This window comes from Ochotona princeps, chromosome 26, assembly GCF_030435755.1.
Source record: "Ochotona princeps isolate mOchPri1 chromosome 26, mOchPri1.hap1, whole genome shotgun sequence".
Classification (NCBI taxonomy): Eukaryota; Metazoa; Chordata; class Mammalia; order Lagomorpha; family Ochotonidae; genus Ochotona; species Ochotona princeps.
This window is the reverse complement of record NC_080857.1, coordinates 19,871,681-19,898,512: the sequence shown is the minus strand read 5'-3', so window position 1 is coordinate 19,898,512 and position 26,832 is coordinate 19,871,681. Positions and strand designations below refer to the sequence as shown.

At 45.9% G+C, this 26,832-nt stretch overlaps 1 protein-coding gene across 7 annotated transcripts in view; it reads right to left on the bottom strand.

Annotated features, from left to right (window-relative positions):
• DPF3 (double PHD fingers 3) overlaps positions 1–26,832 on the bottom strand; it is a 266,601-nt gene that overhangs the window by 181,337 nt on the left and 58,432 nt on the right. Inside the window, exon 1 of one of the 7 annotated variants that reach the window (XM_058655620.1) lies at positions 22,085–22,553. The exons of the other annotated variants lie outside the window; for them this stretch is intronic. Within the exon in view, the coding sequence (XP_058511603.1) occupies positions 22,085–22,086 (2 nt within the window). The 5' untranslated portion in view covers positions 22,087–22,553. Of the gene's footprint in view, positions 1–22,084; positions 22,554–26,832 lie in introns of those variants that run through there. 7 annotated transcript variants of the gene reach the window in all.

The following is a 26,832-nucleotide window of genomic DNA, read 5'->3' as shown; positions in this document are numbered from 1 at the left end:
GAAAATAAAACTTTAGATTTCCCAAGGCTCTCCCTCCTATTTCCTCCCCTCCCCTCCACTCCTCTCCTCTTTTCTTTCTCTATCTCTGTAACTCTGACTTTCAAATCTTTAACTGTGTGCCGCCACATACTTCATTGTATTGCTTCACTGAATCATACTATGTAAATGACAATACGTCCATCTTGCCCTACATTGTGATCTCTTGTGATATAATACTTAATGATAGTAACGTTTCTGTTCTCGGAGGAAAACTGGCATAAATGTATATGTATATATTGTCCACATTGGGAGAGAATGTGACAATATTAAAACCATTAGATTTTAAAACTGAAAAATAAAACAAATTACAATCTTATTGACACATATTTATAAGTACTCTGTCACTTAGTTGTGTTGTATTCAGCCTTGCCCAATGGGTGAGGCTAATGGTACCAATGCTGTCAAACCCATTTGCAGATATGAAAACTGAGGTGCTTCTTTACCTAGCAAGCGTGTAGAAGCCAAGCTGAGAGCCCTATCCCCTCACCACTCCCCATCACAGCAAGTGCCTGTGGAACACAGGCCAGTCCCCAGTCAAGCCTGGTCTCATCTTCCTCATGTGTAAAATGGACAAAACAGCAAACTCTGCCTCGTGTAGACCCCCAGGCTTCAGTGAGGGGGGAAATAAAAGAGAAGTAGCATGCCAAAGCACTTCGGAAACTTTAACATGAGGAAACAGCACATGAGGAACTATTCTTATTAAACCTCCAAAAGTGTCACAAATTTTTTTCAGAAGTAAATAATGTTCATTTCCCTCAAACTTCATGCAGTTTCTGAGCCTGTGCTTGCTCTTTCTGCAAAAAGCAAAGATGTTCTACTCAATGTTTCAACTGGATCCTCAAGGTCAGTCCTTCATTCTTCCAGCAGCTTCACTCCTCCTGAAATCAACAACTGATGATTTCCCAGCCCTCAAGCTCTCTGGCAATCAGGCCTTCTTCAAAGTCAAAAACGACCAGCACCTCCACCCCTCCGATCTCTGCCCAATCAGACGAAGCTCCACAACATCACAGTCTCTTGACAATCACATCTCCCAGAGGCCCATTCTGATGTGAGAGGCAGGCATGCCAAGCAGCAAAATCTTAACCACTATGCCCACCCATCATTGCTATCATTGTTTTATTATTATTATTATTATTATTATTGCAAAGGCAGATCAGATTTACAAAGAGAAGGCGAGACAGAAAGATATTCCATCTGTTAGTTCATCCTCTAAATGGCTGCAAGGGCCAGAGCTGAGCTGATCGCAAGCTAGGAGCCAGGAGTCTGGGTCTCCCACACAGGTACAGGTCTCGGGCGCTTTGGGCTGTCTTCTGATGCTTTCTCAGCTTGTAAACTGGAAGCTAGATTGGAAGTAGAGCAGTCAGGACATGAACTGGCGCCTCTAAGGGATCCCAGCACTTTAAGGTGGAGGATAAGCCAACTGAGCCATTGTGTTGGGCCCCCTAGATTTTTTCATAATACATATTTTATATTCACTTTTTGAAGATACCTCATATGAATGAGGTTTTTTTTCTTTTTCTTTTCAGTTAACCAACACAGAGGATTATGTAGGTACTATCTGGTAGCCACATAAGGGTTAAAATTTCTATATTATGTAGCAATAGAATAAATGAAGACAATACAAATAAATAATAGTTAACATCTGCTTTTTATTTTTAATCTTTTAACAAGATATTCATTTTTAAATAGATAAGCCGCAACCGTTACCTCATGTCAGACACACACACCAAAAAAACTCAAAAATGGATCATAAAACTAACACAATTCCTAAAATTACGACCTGTAGAAAACATGAGAAAAATCTTCATGACTATGGTGTGAGACTTCTTAGGACATAAAAAATAACAACTGTAAATGCAAAAAAAAAAAAAAAAAAAAAAAAAACAACGTGAACTTCACAAAAACTCAAAAATTCTGCTGTTCAAAATACACCATTAAAAATAGGGCTGGTGGGGGCCCAGCGGTGTGGCTTAGCGGCTAAAGTCCTCGCCTTGAACGCCCCGGGATCCCATATGGGTGCCAGTTATCCCTGCTTGTGGCCTGGGAAAGCAGTAGAGGACGGCCCAAAGCTTTGGGACCCTGCACCCGCGTGGGAGACCCGGAAGAGGTTCCTGGTTCCCAGCTTTGGATCGGCACAGAACCGGCCGTTGCAGCTCACTTGGGGAGTGAATCATCAGACGGAAGATCTTCCTCTCTGTTTCTCCTCCTCTCTGTATATCTGACTTTGTAATAAAAACAAATAAATCTTTAAAAAAAAAATAGGGCTGGTGGTTGTATGCCACTAAACTGTGTTCATAGCATGGTTAAAAAAGCATCTTTTTGTTGTTATATGCATTTTATTAAAATGTATCACTTTATTAAAATGTTGTCAAGGTGTGGGCTGGTAGTTCAGATGCCCGTGTCCACACTGCAGTGCCTGGGGCAGACTCCTGACTCAGCTCCCACTGCAGCTTCCTACCTAGGCCGACCCTAGAAGGCAGCTGGGATCATTGAAATGACTGGGTTCCTGCTACTTCCACATGAAACCTGAACCTGGCACTCTAGCTTCAGCTCTAGCCTGGCCTTTGTGGGCAGCTGAGGTATCGCTCTCGCTCTGCCCTCCCAATCCCTGCCCTCAAAAAAATAATTTTTTAAAATGCGGTGTTAAGAAGATAAATAGTCAACCCACAGAATGTATCCATAATACATACATTGTTTTTCAATTGTTTATTTTATTTGAAAGTTGGAATTGCAGACAGAGCAGGGAGAGTTAGATCTTTCCTCCACTGGTTCACTCCCAAAATTGACACAACAGGCAGAGATGGGCTGTTCTGAAGCTAGGAGCCAAGAGTGCCTTCTGGGTCTCCCATGTGGGATCAGGGGTCCAAGTACATTGGCCTTCCTCTGCTGCCTGGGCCATTAGGAGGAAGTTGGATCAAAAGTGGACCAGCTAGGACTTGAACTTGTGTCCATATGGGATGCCAGCGCCAAAGGCAAAGCATTAGCCTACTTACACACCACCATGTCAGCCACAGTACATGTTTTTATATCTCACATGCATGTACAATTTGAAAATCTCACGGAATATAACATTCAAAGATGGTATTGCCCTAGTACAATAAAAGTCTAGGAATTCATGTAGACTACGGGTGTATGAAAAGTACATATTATTAAAAAAAAAAAGACTTCATGGATTTCAAAATTTTTGCACTGAAATTAGCACCTATTAATTCATTTTCCATTAATTTTTTGAAGTACTCATGTAATGTTCACAGTATATACATATCTGTTCACAACATATACATAATATATATGTATATACATATATAATAAATTAGTACATGAAAGTATATTCCACATCGTTAGTCATCAGGAAAATGCCCATTTAAACTACAGAGAATGCTATTCACATACACTCATGACTAAAATGGAAAAGACTGGTAGTACAAACCGCTGACAAGGCTACGAAGCAAATCACAGACTTATCCACTATTGATAGGATATAACATAGCACCATCACTTCGTAAACAGTTGTAGAATTACAGTTGATTATAAAGATGCATACACTTGGGGACAGCACAATAGCCCATCCGGCTAATCCTGGCCTTACAGCGCCAGCATCCCCTTTGGCGCCAGTTTGTGTCCCAACTTCCCACCCAGCTCCCTACTTGGGACCTCAGAAAGCAGTAGAAGATGGCCCAAGGCCTCGGGACCCTGCACCTACCTGGGAGAACTACAGAGGCTCCTGGCTTCATATTGACTCAGCTCTGGCCACTGCGGAAACTTGGGGAAGCAGAGCAGCAGACAGAAGATCTTTCTCTCTACATCTACATCTGTAAATCTGCCTTTCCAATAAAAAATAAATAAATCTTTTTTAAAGATTTATTTTATTTTTATTACAAAGCCAGATATACAAAGAGGAGCAAAGACAGAGACAAAGATTTTCTATCTGATGGTTCACTCCCCTAGCGGCCGCAACGGCTGGAGCTGAGCCAATCTGAAACCAGTAGCCAGGAGCTTCTTCCAGGTCTCCTACATGGGTGCAAGGTCCCAAGGCTGTCCTTGACTGCTTTCCCAGGCCACAAGCAGGGAGCTGGATGGCAAGTGGGGCTGCTGGGATTAGAACCAGCGCCCATATGGGATCTCGGGGCGTTCAAGGAGAGGACTTCAACTGCTACGCTACTGAAACGGGCCCAAAAATAAATAAATCTTTAAAAAAAAGAAAAGCAGCAGCAGCTTCACACTCCTAAGTAGTTAACCAAGACAAACGAGGGACAATCATGTCAGGGAAAAAAAAAGAGATTTATATATGGATATTCGGAGCAACTCAAATGTCTTGCAACTGGTGAATGGACTGAAAAAAATTATAGCATGTTTGCATAATGAAATACTCTTCGATGATAAAAAGTACAAGTTACTAACACACAACATTTCAAAAGGCTGGAGTAAAAGCTGCTAGATTCAAGGATTATATAATGTCTGATTCTGTTTATGTGAAATTTTAAAACCAACCAAGCTAATCTGTAGTGACACACAGCAGATCTATGGCTGCCTGTGGCCAGGATGGCGGTGACGGCAAAGAGGCACAGGGGAACTTCGTAGGACAGTAACAAGACTCAGCTGTGGTTGTAGCTACCTGAGTCAATACATCTGCCAAACTCAAAGAACCATGTACTTGAAAGAAGTGCATTTGGCTGAATATAAATTACACCAAAGTTGGTTTAAAGACAACTTTTGAAAAGTCAAACTGCAAACCAGTGAACATATTTGCCACATGACAGATATGACAAATGAATAACTATAAAATGCCCTTACCAAATTTGGTATAAGAAGCAGTAAATCTCAATGGGTGAATGGTGATGAAGAAGACAGAGAAGCGATAAAAGAAGAAACATGAGCAACTGGCAAACGAAACTTTGAACAGTAAAATGTCACATTTCACACACTCAATCAGCAGATTTCCTTCCCACTTTGTGTTAATGATAACAGTAGGGCTGCAGGGAGAGATGGGCATTGCACTGGTAAAACGATCAATTGGGACATTTCTAGAGTGCATTCTAGTCATGCGCTTCAGAACCTTAACAATTTTCAAATCCTCTGACCATTTCTAGGAACTTAGGTTAAACAATAATCAAAGATGAAGGGTCAAAATTCAGAGTTTCAGGGGCAGGGATTCAGCCTAGCAGCAAAGACCTCACACACCAGAGTGCCTGAGTTCAATTCCCAGCTTCAGCTCCCGACTCCAGCTTCCTCCTAGTGCAGTGATGACTCCAGTAAATGGGCTCCTGTCCCCACGCAGGAAGGCTGCGGTCAATTCCTGGGACCCAGGTCCAGCCCTACTCCGGCACAGCCCAACCCACAGACATTTAGGAAGTGAACCTGCAGACAGGCGTTCTCTCCATCTCTGTTTATGCTGCTTTCTCTTCCATATACATAATTGTTTGGAAGACAAATTAGAGACTTACATGCAAGAATTTTCAAAAAGGTCTATCTAAACCTTTTGGTTATTTTTTAGAAACAATATGAACACTGGACTCAGGAAAATTCTGGTACACAAGTAACATGAAAAGAACAAGTGTTTTTCCATGGTAAAAGCTACCAAGTATTTCCTAATGTACACAATTTAAATAGCATGCAAGAACCTTAAGAGTGACATGTACAGATGACTTACACTCACAGGTAGAGAAAGGCATCTATGATTTTTTTTCCAATCCAGGAAAAATTAGAAATCATCTAAATGTCCATCAAGAGATATGGGACTAAGTGAACCACTATAACCACACAAAAGAATATTATGCAGCTGCTAAAAACAGAATGAACACTTACCTGTTGATATAGACTAATGTCTAAGATGTATAGTTAAATTTACAAAGTGAGGTATAGAGCAGGGCATTAGGAACAATTAGTTGAAGGAAGAAAAAACTGTAATAAACATATATGTATGTATACACACAAAAACACACAGACATACATCTGTGCTCCGAAACAACAACAAAAAACAAAATGGGAACTCTGCATTGCAAGACCAAAGTCTAAGGCTAATGGAACAGGGCTGGGAGCATAGCTTGAATTCACCTTCCTCTCAATTCTTCAGCAGTAGTTAGTTGAATTCCTTTTTATTGTATCCAGGTCTTTCCTTTTCAAAAATAACATCATAACAATGTATTAGGATGGAAAGTGTTATGTTTGGATATATTGAAATCCTAACTCCAAGTACCTCCCAACTGTGGCCTTATCCAGAACCAGAATCCTTGCAGATGGCATCAGTTAAGGTGAGGGAGGGCCCCGACCCTATGTACTTGGTGCCCTTATCAGAAAGGTGCAGCTGAACATAAGACACACATACACACACACACACACACACACACAGAGCGAAAACCTTTCACGTGAAGTGGAGGGAAGAGGCTGGGGTGATGCAGCTACAGACAAGGCAGGCCAAGGTCTGCCCAGAGACCACCAGGAGCTAGAAAACTGTCATGAGACAGGTTGTTCGTCACAGTCCCAAGAAAGAACCAACCGTGCCAACCTGGTTAGTGACACTTTGCCATGGAAAACAAACACAGGCAGAATACTGACACGGAACCAAACAGCAGCAAAACAACCAACCTTGGGTATCATCACCCTCATGCAGTTGGGGTCTGAATGGCACTAACACATGCTCACGTTCCGGATTTTCAAATAGCACTTGTTATAATCTCAAGGTTTATTGTGATCTCAAGCATCAGGACTACACCGCCCGCCTATGAGGAATTGGGTCTGGGCCTAGAATTGCATGGTGTTCCATTAAGTTTGTCTATTGGGGAAGAAACTACCCACACTGTCAGTTCCCAAGGCATCTTCCAAAAGGAATTCACACCTTTCATAGCAGCTCCGTAGTCCACAGGTGCACAGCTGTGCACCCCACAGGGAGGCAAGAGCAAAGCTGCCTCTTTGCATCACCTGCCTCCTCTAGTCCCCAGGAAGGGACCTCACACCATCCCCCCCACCCCCAGGCTCTTCTTCTGCAGCCCTGCCTCTTCTATTCCCTCTGGCTGCTACATAAACCAAAAACAACAACACAAAAGGATACCAACACAAAACCAAACCTCAGGTCATAACCCAAGGTGGAGACAAGGGGCAGTTTGTGGGAAAGGATTACAGTTCACAAGATCTTGTAGTTGAGGCTTCAAAATGGCAGAGGGTGTCCTTAATCCGCAGCACAACCACCTGCTAACATGGTATGTTTGGGTCTCCCTTCTTTCAAAGATTGGAGAAGTGAGATGGGAAAGATTAGCTCCGAATGCCAGAGAAAAGCCTAGAAGGCCGCAGAAAGGGGGAGAAGGGAGCTCCTGGCTGCAGCATGCAAAGGATATGGCGGACTCGCCCCATCCCATATCTCAGCTATTTCACGTTCCCAACTGGCTTGGCCAAAATCCAGAGCGACTCCAGGCTGGTGAGTCTGTGAATGCGAGGCAGAGATAAGCCAGCAGCGAGGGAGAGCTTGCCCACAGTTATATCTGGGAGGCAGTGCTGTTGTAGCCAGAAGTCAGGGGCATCTTCCATTTCCAAGGCATTTATGCACTCAATCCTGCTCCGCAAGATTACGAGTTTTCTGGCTTCCTCTCACACCATGGGATGTAACTAAGCAGCTACCTTGAAAAGATGGGAAAACTGGGGTAGGGGAGGGTGATTGAGATGTGTGTTTTAACAAGTTAAACTAACATTGACCTTGGGTGTTAGTGTGTAATACAAACAGATCGGGAGAAAAGCTCCATTCTTTCCTTCATCATTTGTTCACCCAGGGGCCTGCATTGTGAGAGACTGGGAGGGGACCCATCTCTGGCCCGCCCTCAGCAGGGAATGCAACTGGGAAGCCTTCTTCCAACTGGAGAGAAGCCATGTTGCTGGAAAAGGGGCATGCCTTGAGAGAAACAGAAGGGGAAGGAAGGCCACCTTTTGTTTCTTTGCGAGAGCAAAGCCTGGGAAGACAGTGGTCTAATCCTGGCAATGAGGAAGGCAGGGAGTCAAGCAAAGAAACATCTTGGAGAAGCTGAGGGACCAAGCACTGGACGCTTATCCACCTGCACCAGCTCCAGGGCATCCTGAGTTTCTCCTAAGTACCCTCCAAGGAGAGCAGAATCCAGCTAGGGGAGTGTGGGTTAGGAGGGTATCAACAAAGCCAGAAGAAAGGAATGCCTGCCCCAGGATTTGCCCCAGGGTCAGACGCCTGGAAAAAATTCCTGGCATTATTTAGTGTTGTCTGAGGTGGATGTGGAGCCATTCTGGCTGGAAGAGGGATGAAGCTTTGGACTGGAACTACCAGGACTGGTCTGTAGCAAAGCTAAGGGCCCTGCCAGCCTGTGTACCCTATCTTTCCCAAATTCAGTGACACTTGTAAAAATCATCTCCAGGAAGCCCTCCTGACCCCCCTGGAAGCCCGTTCCACAACCCTTTTGATCTTTACTTCCAGCCAGGCTCTCCTGCTCTGACCCACAATTAAACCTCACTCCCTATAGTTATGAAGTCTCAGAATCCAAGCTCTCAGATTCCCCAGCACCAACTCTCCCAAGAGAAGAGCCTCAGTAAATAAGACATTTACCAGCGTGATCACACAGTCCCAACAGGAGGACCTGGCTCTGGCTGACACTCCTCCTTCCTTATCCACTTATTCAGTTTGTCTGACAAACACATGAGTACCTTACTCTCTGCCCGACTGGCTCACACTTGTCTCCCAGAACCCACCCCAATTCTTCAGCCCATCTTCCACAAGTGAGTGGAGTTTCTCCCTCTCTAGAATATAGAAAATCGCCTAGGCTCACCAGGCCCTGACCATACAAGGGGCAGAAGGAGTGGAGTGCAGCCCACTCCCCTTGCCTGAATCTGCTCACACCCAAGAAACGGCCCTGGGGTGGCGGCTGGAACAGGATGTAGGTGAGAGCTAGCAAGGGCTCACCCCAGTACCTCCAGAGGATCCCTGGCTCTTATCCATCGCAGAAGTGCAGAGTTAAGACAACTCACATGCACACGCCTCTGGTGACATAGGGAAGGGCTGGTGACTTGGAGTGAGGCAGGGGACTCTGGAACACCTTCTCCACGGAGCAGATGTGTTCTTGGAGGTGGGAAAATGAGCTGAAGGTCATGAGAAAAGTCCACTCTCCTCAGAGATCAATACGTGCAAATTACTTTGAGAAGCTGATGTATCCAGAGCTGCTCCACTACAGAGGCAATAGATGGATGGGGGAGGCGGGGACAGGTTAGAGACAGCCCTTTCTCTGAGGTCCCAGCTCCCAAATTGTAGGATTCTAATCTGCACTTCCCCTGCCAACAACTTGAAAAAGTTGTCTGAGATCAGGGACATTTGGGTAAAAAGTTGAATCGCATGTCAGATAATATACCAAGAAGAAATTCTGAAGTCAAAACAAGGGATAAATTTTCCTTATCTCTCTAAGACATGCATCAAAGCAGCTAGCTGCTGTCTGCCCAGCCTGGGAAATGATAATGGTTTTTAATGGCCTGTAAACAATAGCACCAGCCTTTGTAATAAAGTTTAACCAATTAATCCTTTAGCCTTCTGCATTCTGCCTGCTTCCTGCTACCCCTTGCTGTGCCAGGGGAATGTTCCAAGGTCTGAGGCTCTGATGCCTCCTCTGAGTTCTTAAGTGGCGTGTAGAAAGAATCAAACCTGTGGGGTTCTGTGATGTGGTCCAGAGGGAGTGCCAAAGAAAATTACCTCTGTCCTGATCTAGGTAAAAAGAGAAAGAATCCCACCTTCCAGAAACGGCAAAAGAGACGTGGTACACCAAGGCACTGGAGCAAAAGTACACTTTGTCTTTACTGAGTAAGCTCACTCATTCATTCAGTAAACATTCAAGTATAGCTACTACACGCAAGAAGACTACTACATGCAAGGCACCTGCCAAGAGGGCACACAAGTGTACAAAAGAAGCACCTTGTCTTTGGACAAGAGCTGGGCCAGAGGGTTAAGCTGCGAGTTGAGAAACCTGAGTTCCACATTGGAGTATTCATGTATTCACGACCCAGCTCCCACACCTGACTACAGTTTCCTGAGAATGCAGGCTCTGGGAGGCAGCCAGTGACAGCTCAATAAGGGACTCACGTGGGAGACCCAGATTGTGTTCCCAACCCATAACTTCCAACTGAGGCCCCTCAGTCCAGAACCGCTGTATATATTTGGGGAGTAAACCAGCAGGTGAGCTCTTCCACTCCATCTGCCTTTCTCAAATTAATAAAACTTGTAAATTAAAAAGAAAAGGTAATATTTGCCCTCAGTACAATTATAGCTTGAAAGAAGATACTGGGAATCAAGCTATACTCATAAGCACCGACCCTAAAAGTTAGTACAACAATTATTTGCAAAGTGCTGTATAAAGCAATCCTCTTTCTTTCCTTCCTTCTTTTTTGTACACTGCCCTATTTTGGGTGTCTGGGATAGAAAATATTCATAAATTGGCTTCCACCACAGCAGCACCTAGGTCCCATGTTTCTGCCATGATGGGGCCAAGGTGGCCTGAAGGGAGGGGGCCCTAGAGACTCAGACTGGCAGCCGGTGGAGCAGAGCGAGCCTGGATGCAGCACCCACTAGTATATGCTGAGGTGAGACAAGGCATGCCAGCCTGGGCTGCATCTCCCACCAGCACACTTAAGATCCAGGATCAGGGGCTCCCCTGCAAGGCCACTGCTTTAGCTGGTAAGTGTGAGAGTTGGGACTGGGGGCAGACCAGGCTGGGCATGGCTACAAAAGAGTAAGTGCAGGCTGGTTGGTCTTTGCCACAGCATCAGCTGGCAAGTGCTGGGAATTGGGGCAGAACCACCTAGAAAGCGCAAGATCCTGGGTTGGGAGTAGGTCCAGTAAGGAAACTGTTGGCACCTCTCTGATGGGCTGCAACTCCCACTGGTGAGCATGGAAACCAAAGCTGGGGTGGGCCTGGCTGGACAGGCGGTAGCATGAGAGTGGGCTGGACAGTCGGGTTGGTTGGATGAGCTAGGCTCCAATGTCCATTAGTGTGTAGAAGAACTGAATGGGATATAGGACAGGCTGGCTCAATCTGCTGCACTTATCAGCATGTGCAGGATCCGGGGATCGGGGCAGGCCTGGTGGTGGTTAGTGGGGGTAGCTCTGACCAGGCTGCAGTTTCTGCTGCTGTAGCTGAGCACCAAATGTGTGGTGGGCAGGGTTGGGCTCGGCCATGGCATTCATCAGTTTGTGTAAGAGATGGGGCTGCAGACAGAACTGACCCAGCAACTGCAAGCACCAGTGTGTGTAGGCTGATGTGGATGATGGACTGAGCCAGACCCTGCACTGGCTGGCACACACGGAAGTCACGTTGGGGTCACCTCTGGCAAGGTTTTTTGGGTAACCACCCCAACTGGATCACTGGACTCAACTCCAATCACTGTGAAAATAACAGGATCGTGGAGTGCATGTGTCAGAACTGTGTCTCTTCAGCTGTTAAGGCCTGTGCAGTGGATGGTAAGCCAAGACGCTCATGGAAGACATGACTACCAGTTCACTGAGGTCTGCAGAGAATATATAGTACCATGGAGGGAGAGCAAACTGGACAGCTCTCCTGGCCAAACTTTGACAGCAGGTGTCTGGGCCAGTGGAGACTTTGAACTGGACCATGTCAACCAACGGACCTTGGAAGGATTTCCTCAACCTTGAAGCAATAAAATCAATAGCACCTGAGAACTACTGAAACCACTTAAGTAGTACCCTCAGAACATGTTCCACATCAGGGACCCTGGGATGAGATCGGGTGGCCGTCCCCAATCCCAGGTACTGATGCAGTTGGGCTGTTGAGAGCAGCCCTCTCTCTTTCTCTCCCCATTTGTCCCAGATATGGGAAGAAAAAAGGAGATCAAAGGCAGTTGTCTCATCTATTTTCCCCCATTTCTTGACTGTCCCCATCGTAATCAATGATCCATATGGGCAGGCAACCCTCTCAACTACATAACATTATCAAAAATAAAATAATCATTAAAATTTTTAATGCAATATTCATAAAATAGAATTATTTTTTTAAAAAATAAAATAAATGAGACACACAACAGAAATAAAACCAATCCCCCTGCTTCCTGCCACGGCTTTGTCACCTTTAGCCCCAGTTCTGACAAGAAATTCCCAACAAGCCTCTGGACAAGTCCAGGTCACTGAGTCACACAATTCAAACCACATCTGCTTGCTGCATCAACATGGTATATTTTTGCTTAACTGTGCAAAATTCTGACCATATTTTTTTCCCTTTTCCTTACTTGGTCTACCAACTCCTCGTACCCAACAACCATTCCCTTTACTTTTAGAAAGATGGGTGTGTGGGCCCAACGGTGTAGCCTAGAGGCCAAAGTCCTCGCCTTGAATGCACCAGGATCCCATATGAGCACCGGTTCTAATCCCGGCAGCTCCGCTTCCCATTCAGGTCCTGCTTGTGGCCTGGGAAAACCGTCGAGGACGGCCCAAAACCTTGGGACCCTGCACCTGCACCAGGGAGACCTGGAGGAGGTTCATGGCTCCTGGCTTTGGATCAGTCCAGTTATGGCCATTGTGGTCACTTGGGGAGTGAATCATCAGACGGAAGATCTTCCTCTGTCTCTCTTCCTCTCTGTATATCTGACTTTGTAATAAAAATAAATAAATCTTTTTAAAAAAAGAAAGATAGTGTGTAATGGTGACACAACAGAGGAAACTTTCTGTATGGACACATGCATAATGTAACAGAGCAAATGCTAAAGTTTGCCATCTATAATTCAAAGGTTAATCACCTCTACTCTTACAAACAATGGTGAATGCAACATGCTACATTTGTTGAGCCTTGTATTGCTTCAAATTTCTCCAATAAACATTAGCTCACGTGTCCCAAAGCAGGATATTGCTATCTCCACCTTGGAGTTTTCCTCCCTTATCCATTTGTTTTCTATGCAACAAGCAATAAGTGGGCACCTACCCTGCACTGAGTATCCCCGGCAGGGTGTGGGATCTCTAGGACAGAGTAAGACAAATACAGGCCTGGTGCGCAACAGGTTCACAGACTCCGAGCACGGAAAGGCAAACAAGTAGACTCTCTCTCCAATTTCCAAGTGGCTTCCAGAGAGGATGACTGATAGGAGCTTTTGAAAGATGTGTAAGATTTTGCCAGGTGCTGAAGAGAAGAAAGGGGATTCCTGGAAGGCAGGTCAGCAATTCATGTCCTGGAAGTGTGAGGCTCCTGATGCAGCCAGAGCTTGGGATGAACGGAGGCGAACAACAAAGGCTGAGACACAAGCCTGCAGAGGTAGGCTGGGTCTTGACACCATAACCAGGAACCCTTGCCAAGCAGTTTGGACTTTATCCTGCTGGCAATGAGGAAACCACCGAAGGTTCTAAGCAGAGGCAGGAGACAGGCTCAGATTTGTGTGTGAGTGAGGTAGTTCTGGCTACTGGGTGGAGAATGCACTGGGCAGGCTCGAGAAACAGCTTCAAAACAATCCAAAAGGACTAGGCTCACCACTGGAAGAAGAGAACAAAGCAGGGATCAGAGACTGCTTTCCCACTTGCGCATGACGGACCTTCCTTCAAGCCAGGAAGCTAGCAAAAAAGTAGGAGGTAGAAAAGAAACCCAAGTGCCCTGCCCAAGGTCACAGAAGCCCCCTGAGAGCCAACCCAAGGTAAGAATCTACAAGCTTTGCAGTAATGATTCCTGGCTTGTCATCAGTTGACAAATACATACAGCTGACGGGGCCAGGCTCTCCTTGCCCGCCCCTTTATGCATGGTCACTTTCCACCCTAGGGAGAGAGTGAAGACTGTGATGGTGACTGCCCACAGGGCTTGGCACATAACCAGACAATAAACACTTGTTATTCAAATTTCAGGAGCCACATGAACTGGTCACCTTAAAGTGTTGCCAGACTTGTAACCTGAAACCCCTTCCTTTTTCAATCCCTCACAAGCAGTAATTTAAACAGAATTCCTAGATCAAATAATTCTTACTTGTTTGGACTTAGCAATCCAAGAAATCTTTAACAACAACAAACAGTGCGGAGCGATCAGCATCATCTTGCCAACTTGTTAAACATCAGTCCTTTAAAAAAAAAAAGGCTAAGCGGTGGGGGGCAGGCATTGAGTGTGACAGGTAAGATGTTCCTCCGGATGTCTGCTTTCCCATACCTGAGTGTCTGGGGGTTCAAGTCTCAGCTCCACACTGCATTTCCAGCCTCCTGCTAATGCACAGCCTGGCAGGCACCAGGTGAAGGGGTGATGGCTCGGATGGCTGAGTTCCTGCCACCTGCCACCTGCCACCTGCAATGTGGGAGACACAGATACAGTTTCTGGCTTCTGTCTGGGTCAGCACCAGCTGTCACAGACATTGAGGAATGAACTAGTTAATGGAAAATTTTCTCTCCCAAATACACAAAATTAAATTAAAAAATTAAAATTAAAGGACATCTGCGGCCATCTGGGTGAATCTGGAGGGTTTTATGTCAGGTAAAGTAAGCCAGGCACAGCAAGAGAAATGCTGCAGGCTCCCACCCATAGATGGAAGTTATAACATGTGAGTGCAGGGACAGGCTCTGTGGTAAAGCTAGTTATGCTGCTGTTCATGAGTAACAGCTCAAGTCCTCGTTGCTTCACTTCCAGGACAAGTCCCTGTTTAAATGCCTGAAAGGGAACAAATGATGGGCCCAGGTTCTTTGGTTCTGGCACCCATGTGGGAAACCTGGACAGAGTTCCAGGTTCCTGCCTTCAGCCTAGCATAGTACCAGCTATTGTGGCCAAAGTGCTCTATCTCTCGTGTGTGTGTGTGTGTGTGTGTGTGAGAGAGAGAGAGAGAGATAGAGATAGAGAGAGAGAGACACTCTGCCTTTCAAATAAATAAAAACAAACCTTCTTTATAAATTGAGGTCATTCAACTAGAGAGTAAAATAGTGGTCACTTGAGGTTAGGGAGGGGCAGAGGAGGGGCAGCAACAAAATCCAGTTTTATGGGTAGAGCAAGACCTGTCATTCCACAGTACAGTAGGGTGGTAACAGTGCAGGATTTACTGCAGATTTTCTCAAGAAACAGAAGAAGCTCAAAGTCTCCCCACGCAAAGAAACTGAAAGTGTTGAAGCAGCAAGAAATGCTAATTACCCTGATTTGATCATTATACACAATATCCATGCACCAAATTATCACAGTAGGCAAATGTGCATCAAAAAGTTCGTGGAAATGGAGTTCATAGGTAATTTTCTCATAAAAATTTTGAAATCCATGGGTTTTTTTAAAGATTCATTTTACTTATTTTTATTGGAAAGTCAGATATACAGAGAAGAGGAGAAACAGGAAGATCTTCCGTCCACTGATTCACTCCCCTAGTGGCTGCAAAGGCCAGAGCTAGACCAATCAGAAGCCAGGAGCCAGGAGCTTCTTCTGGGTCTCCCACAAGGGTATAGGGTCCCAAGGCTTTGGGCCGTTCTCTGCTGCTTATCCAGGCCACAAGCAGGGAGCTGTGTGGGATGCGGGGCCATCAGGATTAGAACCAGTGCCTATTCCTGCACATGCAAGACAAGGACTTTCGCTGCTAGGCTACCACACAGGGCCCAATAGGTATTTTTTTAGTATATGCATTTTCCCTGAATTATCTGAAATAGTCTCATGCCCCTTAAGTATGTACAATTATTTTTACCAATAAGAATATTTTTCTTGACAAAAAAGAAAAGGATATTTAATGCATATCCCCCAAAGTTAGAATAATGTAATTTTGAGAACAATCCTTCACATCCAATCAGAGTGTATCAGCCTTGGTACTAGTGCCACTTCGGAGTGGATAATGTAATGCAGCGCTGTGCCATGCACCATGGCATGTACAGCGTACCCCCTGCCAGAAACTGACCAGGTATTTTCAAATACCCCTTAAGGCAAAAATCTCCCCAATTGGAGAACCACTGAAGAAAACAAGTCTTATTAAAAACAGTAAGTACATCGCAGATGGCATCAGTTGGCAAACCAGCTTTGGGAGCAACACAGAGGCTAACAGTGTGGGGTTTGAAGGGCAGACATTCAGCATGTGGACAGGCACCGTGGGGAACACCCACACCCCGTATCAGACTGCCTGAGTTCTGAGTCATGGCTCCATTCCCAGTTCTAGCTTTCTGCTAATACACATCCTCCTGGGAGACAGCAGGTAATGGTTCAAGTACCTGGATTCCTGCCACCCACGTGGGAGACCCAGATGGAGTTCTTGCACTTCGGTTTCCACTTGGTCTAACCCCAGCTATTATGGGTATTTGAGGAGTGAACCAGCAGAAAGTGTTTCTTTCTCTCTGTCTCTGTCCCTCTCTCTCTCTCTCTCTCTCTCCCTCTCTCCTTCTCTCATCTCCAATAAACATCTTTTTAAAAGTTTGAACTCAAATCCCAATTCTGCTTCCACTCATGGCCTGACCTTGGGCACCTCCCTTTCCTCTCCTGCAGGAGGAAGGCCACACTGTCTCATCCACACTGTTGGGAGAACTTACGAAACAGCCGCAGCACACTTGGCCTGTGATTGCTGGGAGAGGTGGTGTCTGGCACCTGTTAATGATGGCTACCCCAAATCAGTATTTTTCAGGGTAAAAGGACCTTGTACATAACCGAATGGGTCTTTGGTAATGGTAACTGTATAAATGAATCCCCAATCACCTCCCCACTCACTCGTTCCCTTCCTCAATCCTAACTCACTTAAATCCTTATCTGTCTACCAGAACATAGTTGTCTATGGGAATTAAGACCCATATGCTGTCTGGCCAACTCAGCGCCTCTGCCCTGGGCAAGCACACTCAGGACCTAAATTCTGAACAATTCCCATCTCTACCTGTGAGCGCACAGCTGGGATTCTAGGTCTAGCCCTAAACATTACCTGTGCCATCAACATCTTCACGTGCTGTCCCTCTTAGGTATTTAACCTGGAAGTGGGCCAAAGACAGAAAAAGGAGCAGGCAAGATCCTTGAACAAAAGTAGCTATAAAAGGACATGGGCGGGGCGGAGCAAGGCGAACAATTTAAACAAGCAGGCGACCTCAAGGAAAGGCGGCAAGGAGGGGGGCTTGGGGCCTCTCTGTGCCATGTACTTGGCAGCAAGCAGGTCAGAGTTCCTGCTGCCTTCCCCCTCCCGACAGAGCCCACCCGCCGCCTCCTCCACGGGCAGAGAGCACTAGTAGCTCTCACAAGGGAAAAAACACTCCTTGTTAAAAACCAGACCCTGTCCTGGCCACAGCCCAGCCAGCAGTAAATTTCTGAGGTTCATCCCACAAGCACATTAAGTATTCTTCTAGACAATTTTCCAAAGCATTTGAATTTTCCAGGCTGCCACAAGGCCATAGGACACTGAGGGCAGGCAAGGCTCTGAAAGCAGAGGTAGCCCAAGCTACCCCTCCGCGGTGGAGGTGCTGAGGCTCCATGAGGGCAAGAGACTCACCCAGAACCATCTGTGCACACGCTCCAGGCGAGGAAGGACAGCACTGAGCCAAGAACGCAAGGCTGCAGGCTTGGCAGTGAATTTTACCAGAGGCTTGCGAACAGGGTGGGAGGAAGAGGCCACGCTGCACACTAAATCTCACTCTGCTTGCAAACCTAGCTGGCCACACTCACGGCCTCAGCTGAGGAGAAGATGAAGAAGCACCCAAAAGGGGCCGTGCATCTGGTTCCAGGGCTTCTCCACATATTGGCAAACCCTGGGAAGCTGACTCACCTTCCCATGGGGAATTTAGAAAATTCTCTGCAACCTGTCACTTGGCTGTCTTTTCTAGACTTTGATACCATAATCAAAAACAATGAGAGAGCTGTAGAGACCACTTGGCGGTAGTGAGTAGGTATGTCTGTGCGTGCATGTGGGAATGAGAGACACCACATGTATGCTCACACATACATGCACATGTGCAAAAAGATGGAGGGAGAGGGAAGAAATAAATGTGGCAAAATGCTAACAAATGGTGAGTCTACGAAAAGGAGACAGAGATGTTTTATTGTGATTCCCCCAACTCATCAAAAGGTTAAGTTTTCTAATGGGGCCCGGCGCAGTGGCCTAGAGGCTAAAGTCCTCGCCTTGAAAGCCCCGGGATCCCATATGGGCGCCGGTTCTAATCCCGGCAGCTCCACTTCCCATCCAGCTCCCTGCTTGTGGCCTGGGAAAGCAGTAGAGGACGGCCCAAAGCCTTGGGACCCTGCACACATGTGGGAGACTCGAAAGAGGTTCCAGGTTCCCGGCTTCAGATTGGTGCAGCACCAGCCATTGCGCTCACTTGGGGAGTGAATCACCAGATGGAAGATATTTCTCTCTGTCTCTCCTCCTCTCTGTATATCTGACTTTGCAATAAAAATAAATAAATCTTAAAAAAAAAATAAACAAGAAAGTTTCCTAAGTAAAATTCTGATAAAGTAAAGAACAAAGAACCACACCTTCACCTTAATTTATTTTTTCTAGCTAAGGACTTACATTTTCAGGAAAAGCTATGATATCCCAGAACCTATAGATATAGGACGCCAAATAGTGACATGATGTTGGTGCTCACAGTAGTCAGTAACTATGGCAACCTTGGAACCCAACTCTAATTTTAAATATTGACCCACCAGTTCACAAAATATGCATACGCTTATCACACCAGGTATCCTGTTGGTTTTGGTTCTGAACATAACTAAACTATAGACTATAGATGGGGAACGCAAAAAGAATCCATCACCTCTGTAACATAGGTGGTTCACAAAGGAAATGAAATGCAGTTTAATTTCTATTTTCTTTGGTAATTCTTTCATATGAAGTAAGAAATCAAAATCCACACCTAATCCACAGTCACCGTGTTCTCTGTCCATAGGAGCATCTAGCTTGGACCTTGGTACACCCATAATCCAACCCTGAATCTATTCTTGGCCACATTTATAGAACTGATACCAATAGCATGGCATTCCAAGTGTGGTGATTTGAGAGAACACAATTCATTCGAGAAACCTCAAGGAATTCCATATGGCTAAAAAGGGCCTGAGAATTATCAGGAGAATGTGAGATTCACAAGATGGGTAGAGGCCAAATCCAGGATGCCCCCCATGCTCCTGAAAGGAGTCAGGAAGTTTATCCTTCAGGCAAGAGGGAATCACTATAGTTTTAGATGGAAGTAACAGAACTGGATCACGCTGACCGAGTACAAATGAAAGTAGCTCAAAAACTAAGAAGGCAAGGTGGAAAGCCACAGACTACCAAGAGTGAGAATGAAGAATTAGGACAAATTAGAAAGGAATATTGAAAAGAGCAATTGGACATGACTTGATGGGAAAAAGACAGGTGCATCTAACAGGGAGAGAGGAACGAGTTCAAGCTGCTTTCCACGGGCTGGTGAGGCCGATGCTGCCGAGCCTCCAGATGGGCACTCGAGAGCAACTGAAGCCGGCAACAGTCCATGGCAAGTTCTGCATATGTTGAGGTTCCAGCTGGATATGTAAATATGGTGCTCTCAAGGGAAATCCTAGATGGACACATGTATCTACAAGTAATCAACACAGACAAGGTAATGAATGCCAGGGTGTGGATGAGGTCAAGTTGCAGAGGAATTGAGGACAAAACAAGAACTCAGTCGATGACAAACTCTAAGGAGGATATAAAGACACACACACACATTGAGGAGTAGCCTAAGAGGCAAAGATTGAAGCCTGTTTTCAGATGACCTACTCTACTCCTCCACTTTCACAAGCTGGTCACACTATGCCTCACTGCGGTAAGAAACAATGATGGGTCAACACAAATTCATTTAACAACAACCCAACTGTTAAAGGCGGAAAGGATATAAATACATACTTCTCCAGAAAAGATATGCAAATGGACAATAAGCACACAGAAAGATACTCAACATCACAGTCATTAGAGAAATGCAACATCAAGCCACAATCAGACACATGAGCCACTAGGATGTGTTTTATAATCAAAAGCTAACACACAAGTGTCAGCAAGGGTCAGAAGAACTTAGCCTTTCTAGATTACTGGCAGGAACATAAAATGATATCTACTATACAAAAAAAAAACTGATGGTTCCTCAAAATATTAAAACAGAATTATCACAAGATCCAGCAATTTCAATCACAGTTAATTACCCACGAGGACTAAAACCAATACGGACTTGTACATGATGCTTCTGCAGCACTACTCATAATAGCCAAGAACGATAAACAACCCAAATTTCCATCAACTGATGAATGGGTACATAACACATGATATTTCCACATAATGGACTATTACTCAGCTCTAAAAAGGATTGATACGTACTACAATACAGTTGAACACTGAAAACTTTGTGCTAAGCTAAAGAAACCAGATCTATAAGGTCACATCTACTGTATAGCTTCATTTGTGTGAAATCTCCAAGAACCTTTATTTTTTTATACAGGAAGTAGATCAGTAGTTACCAGGGACTGAGAATAAAGAGAAATGAGATATTCTGGAATTAGCAGTAATGGTTTCAAACATTATAAATATAATAAAACCCAATAAGTTGTGCATTTTAAAATAATTAAATGGGAGGGGGGATTTAGTCCAGCGGTTAAGATGGGTGAAGATGCTCATGTCCCATATCACAGTACCTGGGTATGATGCCTGGCCCTGGTTCCTGACTCCACCTTGCTGCTGATGCAGACCCTGGGAGGCAGTGGTGATGCTTCAGGTAATTGTGCTCCTGGTGCCCACAAAGGGGTAGGATTGACCTCCTAGATCTTAACTTTAGCCCCAGCTGGGTGGCAGGGGAGGCATTTGGACAATGAATCAGCATATGAGGGAGATTAATTCTCTTCCTCACTTCTAACCCCAGATTCTCAAATAACTTTTTTAAGATTTATTTATTTTTATTTAAAAGGCAGATTTACAGAGAGAAGGAGAGACACAGAGAAACATTTTCCATCCACTTGGGGTTCACTCCCTAAGTAGCTACAATGGCTGGAGCTAAGCCAATCTGAAGCCAGGAGCCAGGAGCTTCTTTTTTTTTTTAAAGATTTTTTTTTTCTTATTATTGGAAAGCCGGATATACAGAGAGGAGGAGAGACAGGGAGGAAGATCTTCCATCCGATGTTTCACTCCCCAAGTGAGCTGCAACGGTCCGGTACGCGCCAATCCGATGCCAGGACCAGGAACCTCTTCCGGGTCTCTCACGCGGGTGCAGGGTCCCAAAGCCTTGGGCCGTCCTCGAATGCTTTCCCAGGCCACAAGCAGGGAGCTGGACGGGAAGTGGAGCCGCCAGGATTAGAACCGGCGCCCATATGGGATCCCGGGGCTTTCAAGGCGAGGACTTTAGCCGCTAGGCCACGGCGCCGGGCCCGAGCCAGGAGCTTCTTATGGGTCTCCCACATGGGTGCAAGGTCACAAGGCTTTGGGTCATCTTTGACTGCTATCCCATGCCATAAGCAGGGAGCTAAATGGGAAGTGGAGCAGCTAGAATATGAACCAACACCCACATGGGATCCTTACACATGCAAGGCAAGAATTTAGCCACTGGGCAATTCCGCCAGACCCCTTGAATAATTTTTAAATAGTTAAAATGGTGAGTTTTACAAACGTGCAGGAGAAAATTAAATAACAAAACCACTTTACAGAGTTACAGGTAGCCAAAGGAGCTGGTGAGCAGTGTCTCCCACTCCTAACAGGAGTTCCGGATGCTCTGATGATTCTTGGGAAAGCCAACGTGTCTCACTGTATCTGCACAGCAGCTGGAGGACCATGCCAAACAGCAGAGGATGGGGGGCCTCTAGCCTCTAACAGGGACTCTCCCTTGGACAGGCTGCCTGTGCCACCCACTTCTAAGACTGGAGACAAACAAGCACACAGACAGCAGCCAGGTCTGCCCAGAGTCACCCCATGTTGCTTGGAAAGGCACCCAACCAGAAGCCCCAGAACACCAAGCCCAGGGTTCCAGTCTCTTCCTCAACACTCCACACCCCAAATCCTCTCACCATGTTCAACACCCCTGAGATATCACTCCCAGATGTCCCCAAATGTCACCCTCTGCACTCCAACTTCTTCACTCAGGGGTGCCTCAGGGACTTGTTGGAAATCTTTGCTCTCCTAGGGCATGAACACAAGTGGATTTGAAATTGGCACAACTGACATGGCTTACAGCCCACTCAAGTCCATCTGCAGCAAAGTCCCAGGCCCAAAGAAGACGGGAAGGAGCAGGAGGCTGTCTGTGATTTGGAGAGGGGGTTGGAGGCCCTGGCAGAGGAGGCCAGGAGGATGGGTCTCCAGGGTTCTGTACAGCTTCGTGATCGCCATTTCCTCTCTCCCTCACTCTGCAATGAAGTGCTTCCCTGGCTCTCCCTTTCTGCTCCCTTCTCCAGGCCAACTCCCAGAGCCTCACTGCATAATCAAACACAAATGCCTCACAGTGGCACTCTGCCACCCCAGAGAGCCTGTCAAAGCTGGGAGGCCGACCTGAGGAGAACCAAGACCCCTGTCTGCTCCAGCCACTGGATAAGCAGCCCCTCCCAAGACACCCTCTACTTCCCATGTGCACCTGCCTGTCCCAAAGCGAAAAGTAGCCCAAGGAGACTAGATCTTCCTTGAAGTTCCAAAAGCGTCATCCTCACTGGGAGATTATGATGACACTGTGGTTGCCATGCCTACTGTGATGTCATTCCTTTATCATTCCATCTGCTGGATTGCTTTCCTTTCGTCTACAGGCCACCCTCCTGCCTGGTGCCTGAGAGCCCACTGGAAGCTGCAGTCCTTGTATTCCCTCAAGCGAAGTGAACTACACCATCCCGGGACCTCCAAAGGCCTACAGTCCTGGAGGGATGAGAGCACTTCCCAAAGTTTATGGAAATGGAATTAATAACACACACTTACAGGCAGGTGTGTGCTCTAGCAGTTAAGATGTTCGTGTCTGTATCAGGGTACCTGGACTGAGTTCCAGCTCCACTCCTGACTACAGCTTTCTTGTTAATGACCCTGAGAGGCAGTAATTATAGCTCGAGCACTTGGGTTCCTGCCACCCATGTGGAAGACCTGGATTGAGTTCTGGTTTCCCAGCTTTGGCCTGGCCAAGGCCCAGACTCTGCAAGTATTTTGAGCGTAAATCTGTGGATGGGAAATCTCTCTGGCTCTCAAAAAAAAAAAAAAAAAAAAAAAAAAATCAAAAGCTGTTTATCTGAGTGCAAAAACTGATAAAGTACATTTATACAAGGAATCTTCAAAAATTTAAGAACTATTGGGGCCCAGCGTGGTGACCTAGCGGCTTAAGTCCTCGCCTTGAACGCATCAGGATCCCATATGGGTGCCAGTTCTAATCCCAGCAACTCCACTTCCCATCCAGCTCTCCGTTTGTGACCTGGGAAAGCAGTGGAGGACGGCCCAAAGCCTTGGGACCCTGCACCTGTGTGGAAGACCTGGAAGAATTTCGGGGCTCCGGGCTTCAGATCGGCACAGCACCAGCTGTTGTGGTCACTTCGGGAATGAACAGTAGATGGAAGATCTTCCTCTCTGTCTCTCCTCTTCTCTGTATGTTTGACTTTACAATAAAAACAAATAAACCTTTTTTAAAAGTAAAAATAAAAACAAAATCAACTCAATGAATAGATTCCCTTGATTCACAACCCCTGCTGAAGCCCCATGACCCAACAGCTCCACCAGAAGATATGCATCTTGTCTCCCAAAGACACGTACTAGCATGCCCAGAGCAGCAGGACTAAGCAGGAGTCAACCTGGAAACAACCATGTGGACATCAAGAGAGCAACAAGGAGCCCAGCATGGTAGCCTAGTGGGTAAAGTCCTCGCCTTGCATGTGCCAGGAACCCATATGGAGACCAATTTGTGTCCCTGCTGCTCCACTTCAAATCCAGCTCCCTGCTTGTGGCCTCGGAAAACAGTGGAAGACATCCCAAAGTCTAGGGACCCTGAACCTGTGTGTGAGATTCAGAAGAAGCTCCTAGCTTCTGGCTCCTGGCTTCGGATCAGTTACAGCCACTTGGGGAGTGAACCAGTGGATAGAAGAACTTTCTCTGTGTTTTTGCTTCTCGCTGTAAATGTGACTTTCCAATAAAAAAATAAATCTTAGAAAAAAAAAAGGGGCAACAGGCAGGATGGGTGTTGTGGTGCATTAGGCAGGATGGGTGTTGTGGTGCATCAGGCAGGATGGGTGTTGTGGTGCATCAGGCTCAACTGCTGCTGGAGGCAGCATCTCCCGGAGCATTGGCTCTAGTCCTGGTTATCATACTTCTCTCTCCACCCAACCTGTCTGTCTTGTCTCCTTCCCTCTCTCTCTTTCCCCTTCCTCCCTCTCTCAATGACTCTGCCTTTCAAATAAACACATGGGTCTTAAAAATTAGGCAAACAAGTCACAGCATGTTCTTATAACAGAATACTATTTATGACACCGAGAATGAACTTTGCGACGGCAGCCAGCACTGTAACCCTCACAGCCCCAAAGCTGAGGGGGAATGTGCGCATGTGAGCGATGCACTCGACAGTCAGGAGACCGGCCCTTTGGTGGGACTTGGCTGGAGGGAATTGCACAAACTGGAAGCCGAGTAGCTGAGCAGCGATAATGTTTCTTAACTTGGCTGTTAGGACAGACACAACCATGTTCAGTTGGTGAGGATGTATTAACCGAACGTTTGTGTGCATCTCTGTGTGTGTCAGGATTTCTATTTTTAAAACTGGCATACATAAGCCAGCAAACACAACTAAACATGATTAAGGAGAAAGCTATCAGATGGACAGCGCTCTTGGAGATTCTATCTGGTGTGCTTCATCCCAGGGAGCCTTCCTTGCTGACGCAATCTGATTCACTGAGTATAGGGGGAAGAGCACTCCATCCAAAGAGATGAAAGGGAAAAGAAAACCTGGCACTTTCTCTAGAAAAGATCAGTTTCCGAAACCCAGACATATACCTTCTAACCATGAGCAATTAATCCAACACACCATCCATTATGGTTGGGCCCAGGTTTGCTTCAAAAATAGCTGGGCTTCTTGTCTTTGTTTCTGCTGCCCTTTCCAAGGAAAAAAAATGTCTGGTGTGAGAGGAAAGGACATAACTAATTTATATGGAGTCAAATTTGTTTGCACACAGAGTGGCTGGAGAAGAGACCTGGTCAATGGAAACAGAACAGAAAGCAGCCACAGAGTAGGGTTACTACCAGGCTCTAGTGCCACAAGTAAATGGCTTCCCTTCAGTTCCTCAGGGACGCTGATGACAGCTAGCACCAATGCTGGGTCTGCATGCACTACGCGTTGCTCTGAAAACTCACACACAGGAGCCAGCAGAGTGGCACACATGGGTTAAGCCACTGCCTGCAACATCAGCATCCCAGTAAGCACCTAAGCACCGATTTAAATCCCAGCTGCTCCACTTCCAATCCAACACCTGGAGAGGCAATAGATGGCCTTTGCCACCCATGCAGGAGACCCATACTGGAGAAAGTTCAATATCGGCCTCCATTCCTGACTCCAGTTTCTTGCTAATATAATCACTGAAATGCAGCAGGATGGCTCAAGGAACTCAAGGAACTGGGTCCCTGCCACCTAGGTAGGAGAGATGGATTAGTTCCCTGTTCCCAGCTTCAGCCCTCTAGACAAAATGGCTCTTCAGAGAGTAAACTAGTAAAATGGGAGCACTCTCATTTTCTCTCTGCCTCTCAAATAAATAATAAAAGAAAAAGCACTGTATATGTTTTCACTGACACTGCAAGACTATCCGTCTCTCAACATCCCTCCCAGTACGAAGCTCCACACAACTGTCCTCATTTTGATTGGAGGGGAACACGTCCTGTAAGTAGGTTTGTTACTTGCTTTCAATTGCCCTCTTGTGTAAAAGGGATTGCTCTCCAGTAACCTAACAGAGGGTCAGAGAGGCCCAGGTGCTCAGGATATTAAAAAAAAAAAAAAGAAAAGAAATTCAAGCAGAATTACAATATTTATGGAACTTTACAGATACTCACACTTAGCAAATTCACACTTGTCACACGCACATACTCAATGTAAAATAATTATAACCACAAGAGAACAGACGTATTTTTTAAAATTACGAATTCAGAATGGTCCGTGGATGATGTGGCCCAAGCACATAACATGTATGGGACACCCTGGGATGGACATCTCAGTGACTGCCCCATAGTCTAACACACAGATAATACCAAAAACACCCACCTGAAGGGCACCTACATAAGTAGGGCACTCACATCTAATCAGCCCCCACCACGGGCCCAGCCTCTCTCACAAGGCTTTCAATGTGGAAGAGGAGAATAAAAGATTAAACACAATGGTAAGGTTTAACATTCTATCAACATTCTATCCCAGTTGGGGAATGGTAAAGAAGATGGAGAAAACACTCGCGGCTCCAGACCAAGGTCACCAACAGATCCAGGTTAGCCAGGTGGAGGATCCTTATGATACTTACAGTTTCAGCCCAGGCCAGCTAAGCTAAGAGGCAGACAAGAACACAATCAGCTGCCTACCTTCCCATGAGCTATGCCTACCCAGGCCTTCCATCTGCTCCCACTCCCCACCACATACACACGCACACACAGACACACACAGGGTATTCCTCAATCTACAATACATATTACCTTCTCCCATGCCCATCACTCTTCCTGGGAGCTAATTAAGTACCATTTATGCAGTCAGAAATGGTACCCATTGCAACACGGCACCCAACATTACTCTACAGAATAACATGAAAAGAAGTCCAATTCTAAGACCTGGGGAGAAAAAAGATAACAAACCTACTTGGATCCTAAATAATGAGACACAGTAGAAGCTGGTAGGGAAACCATTTCTGATGTCTGCTTATTTTTTCCTACTGAAATCTATCACACAGGTGCACTGCCAAGGAAAGTCAAGGTTCTGGTTCTGAAGGAAGA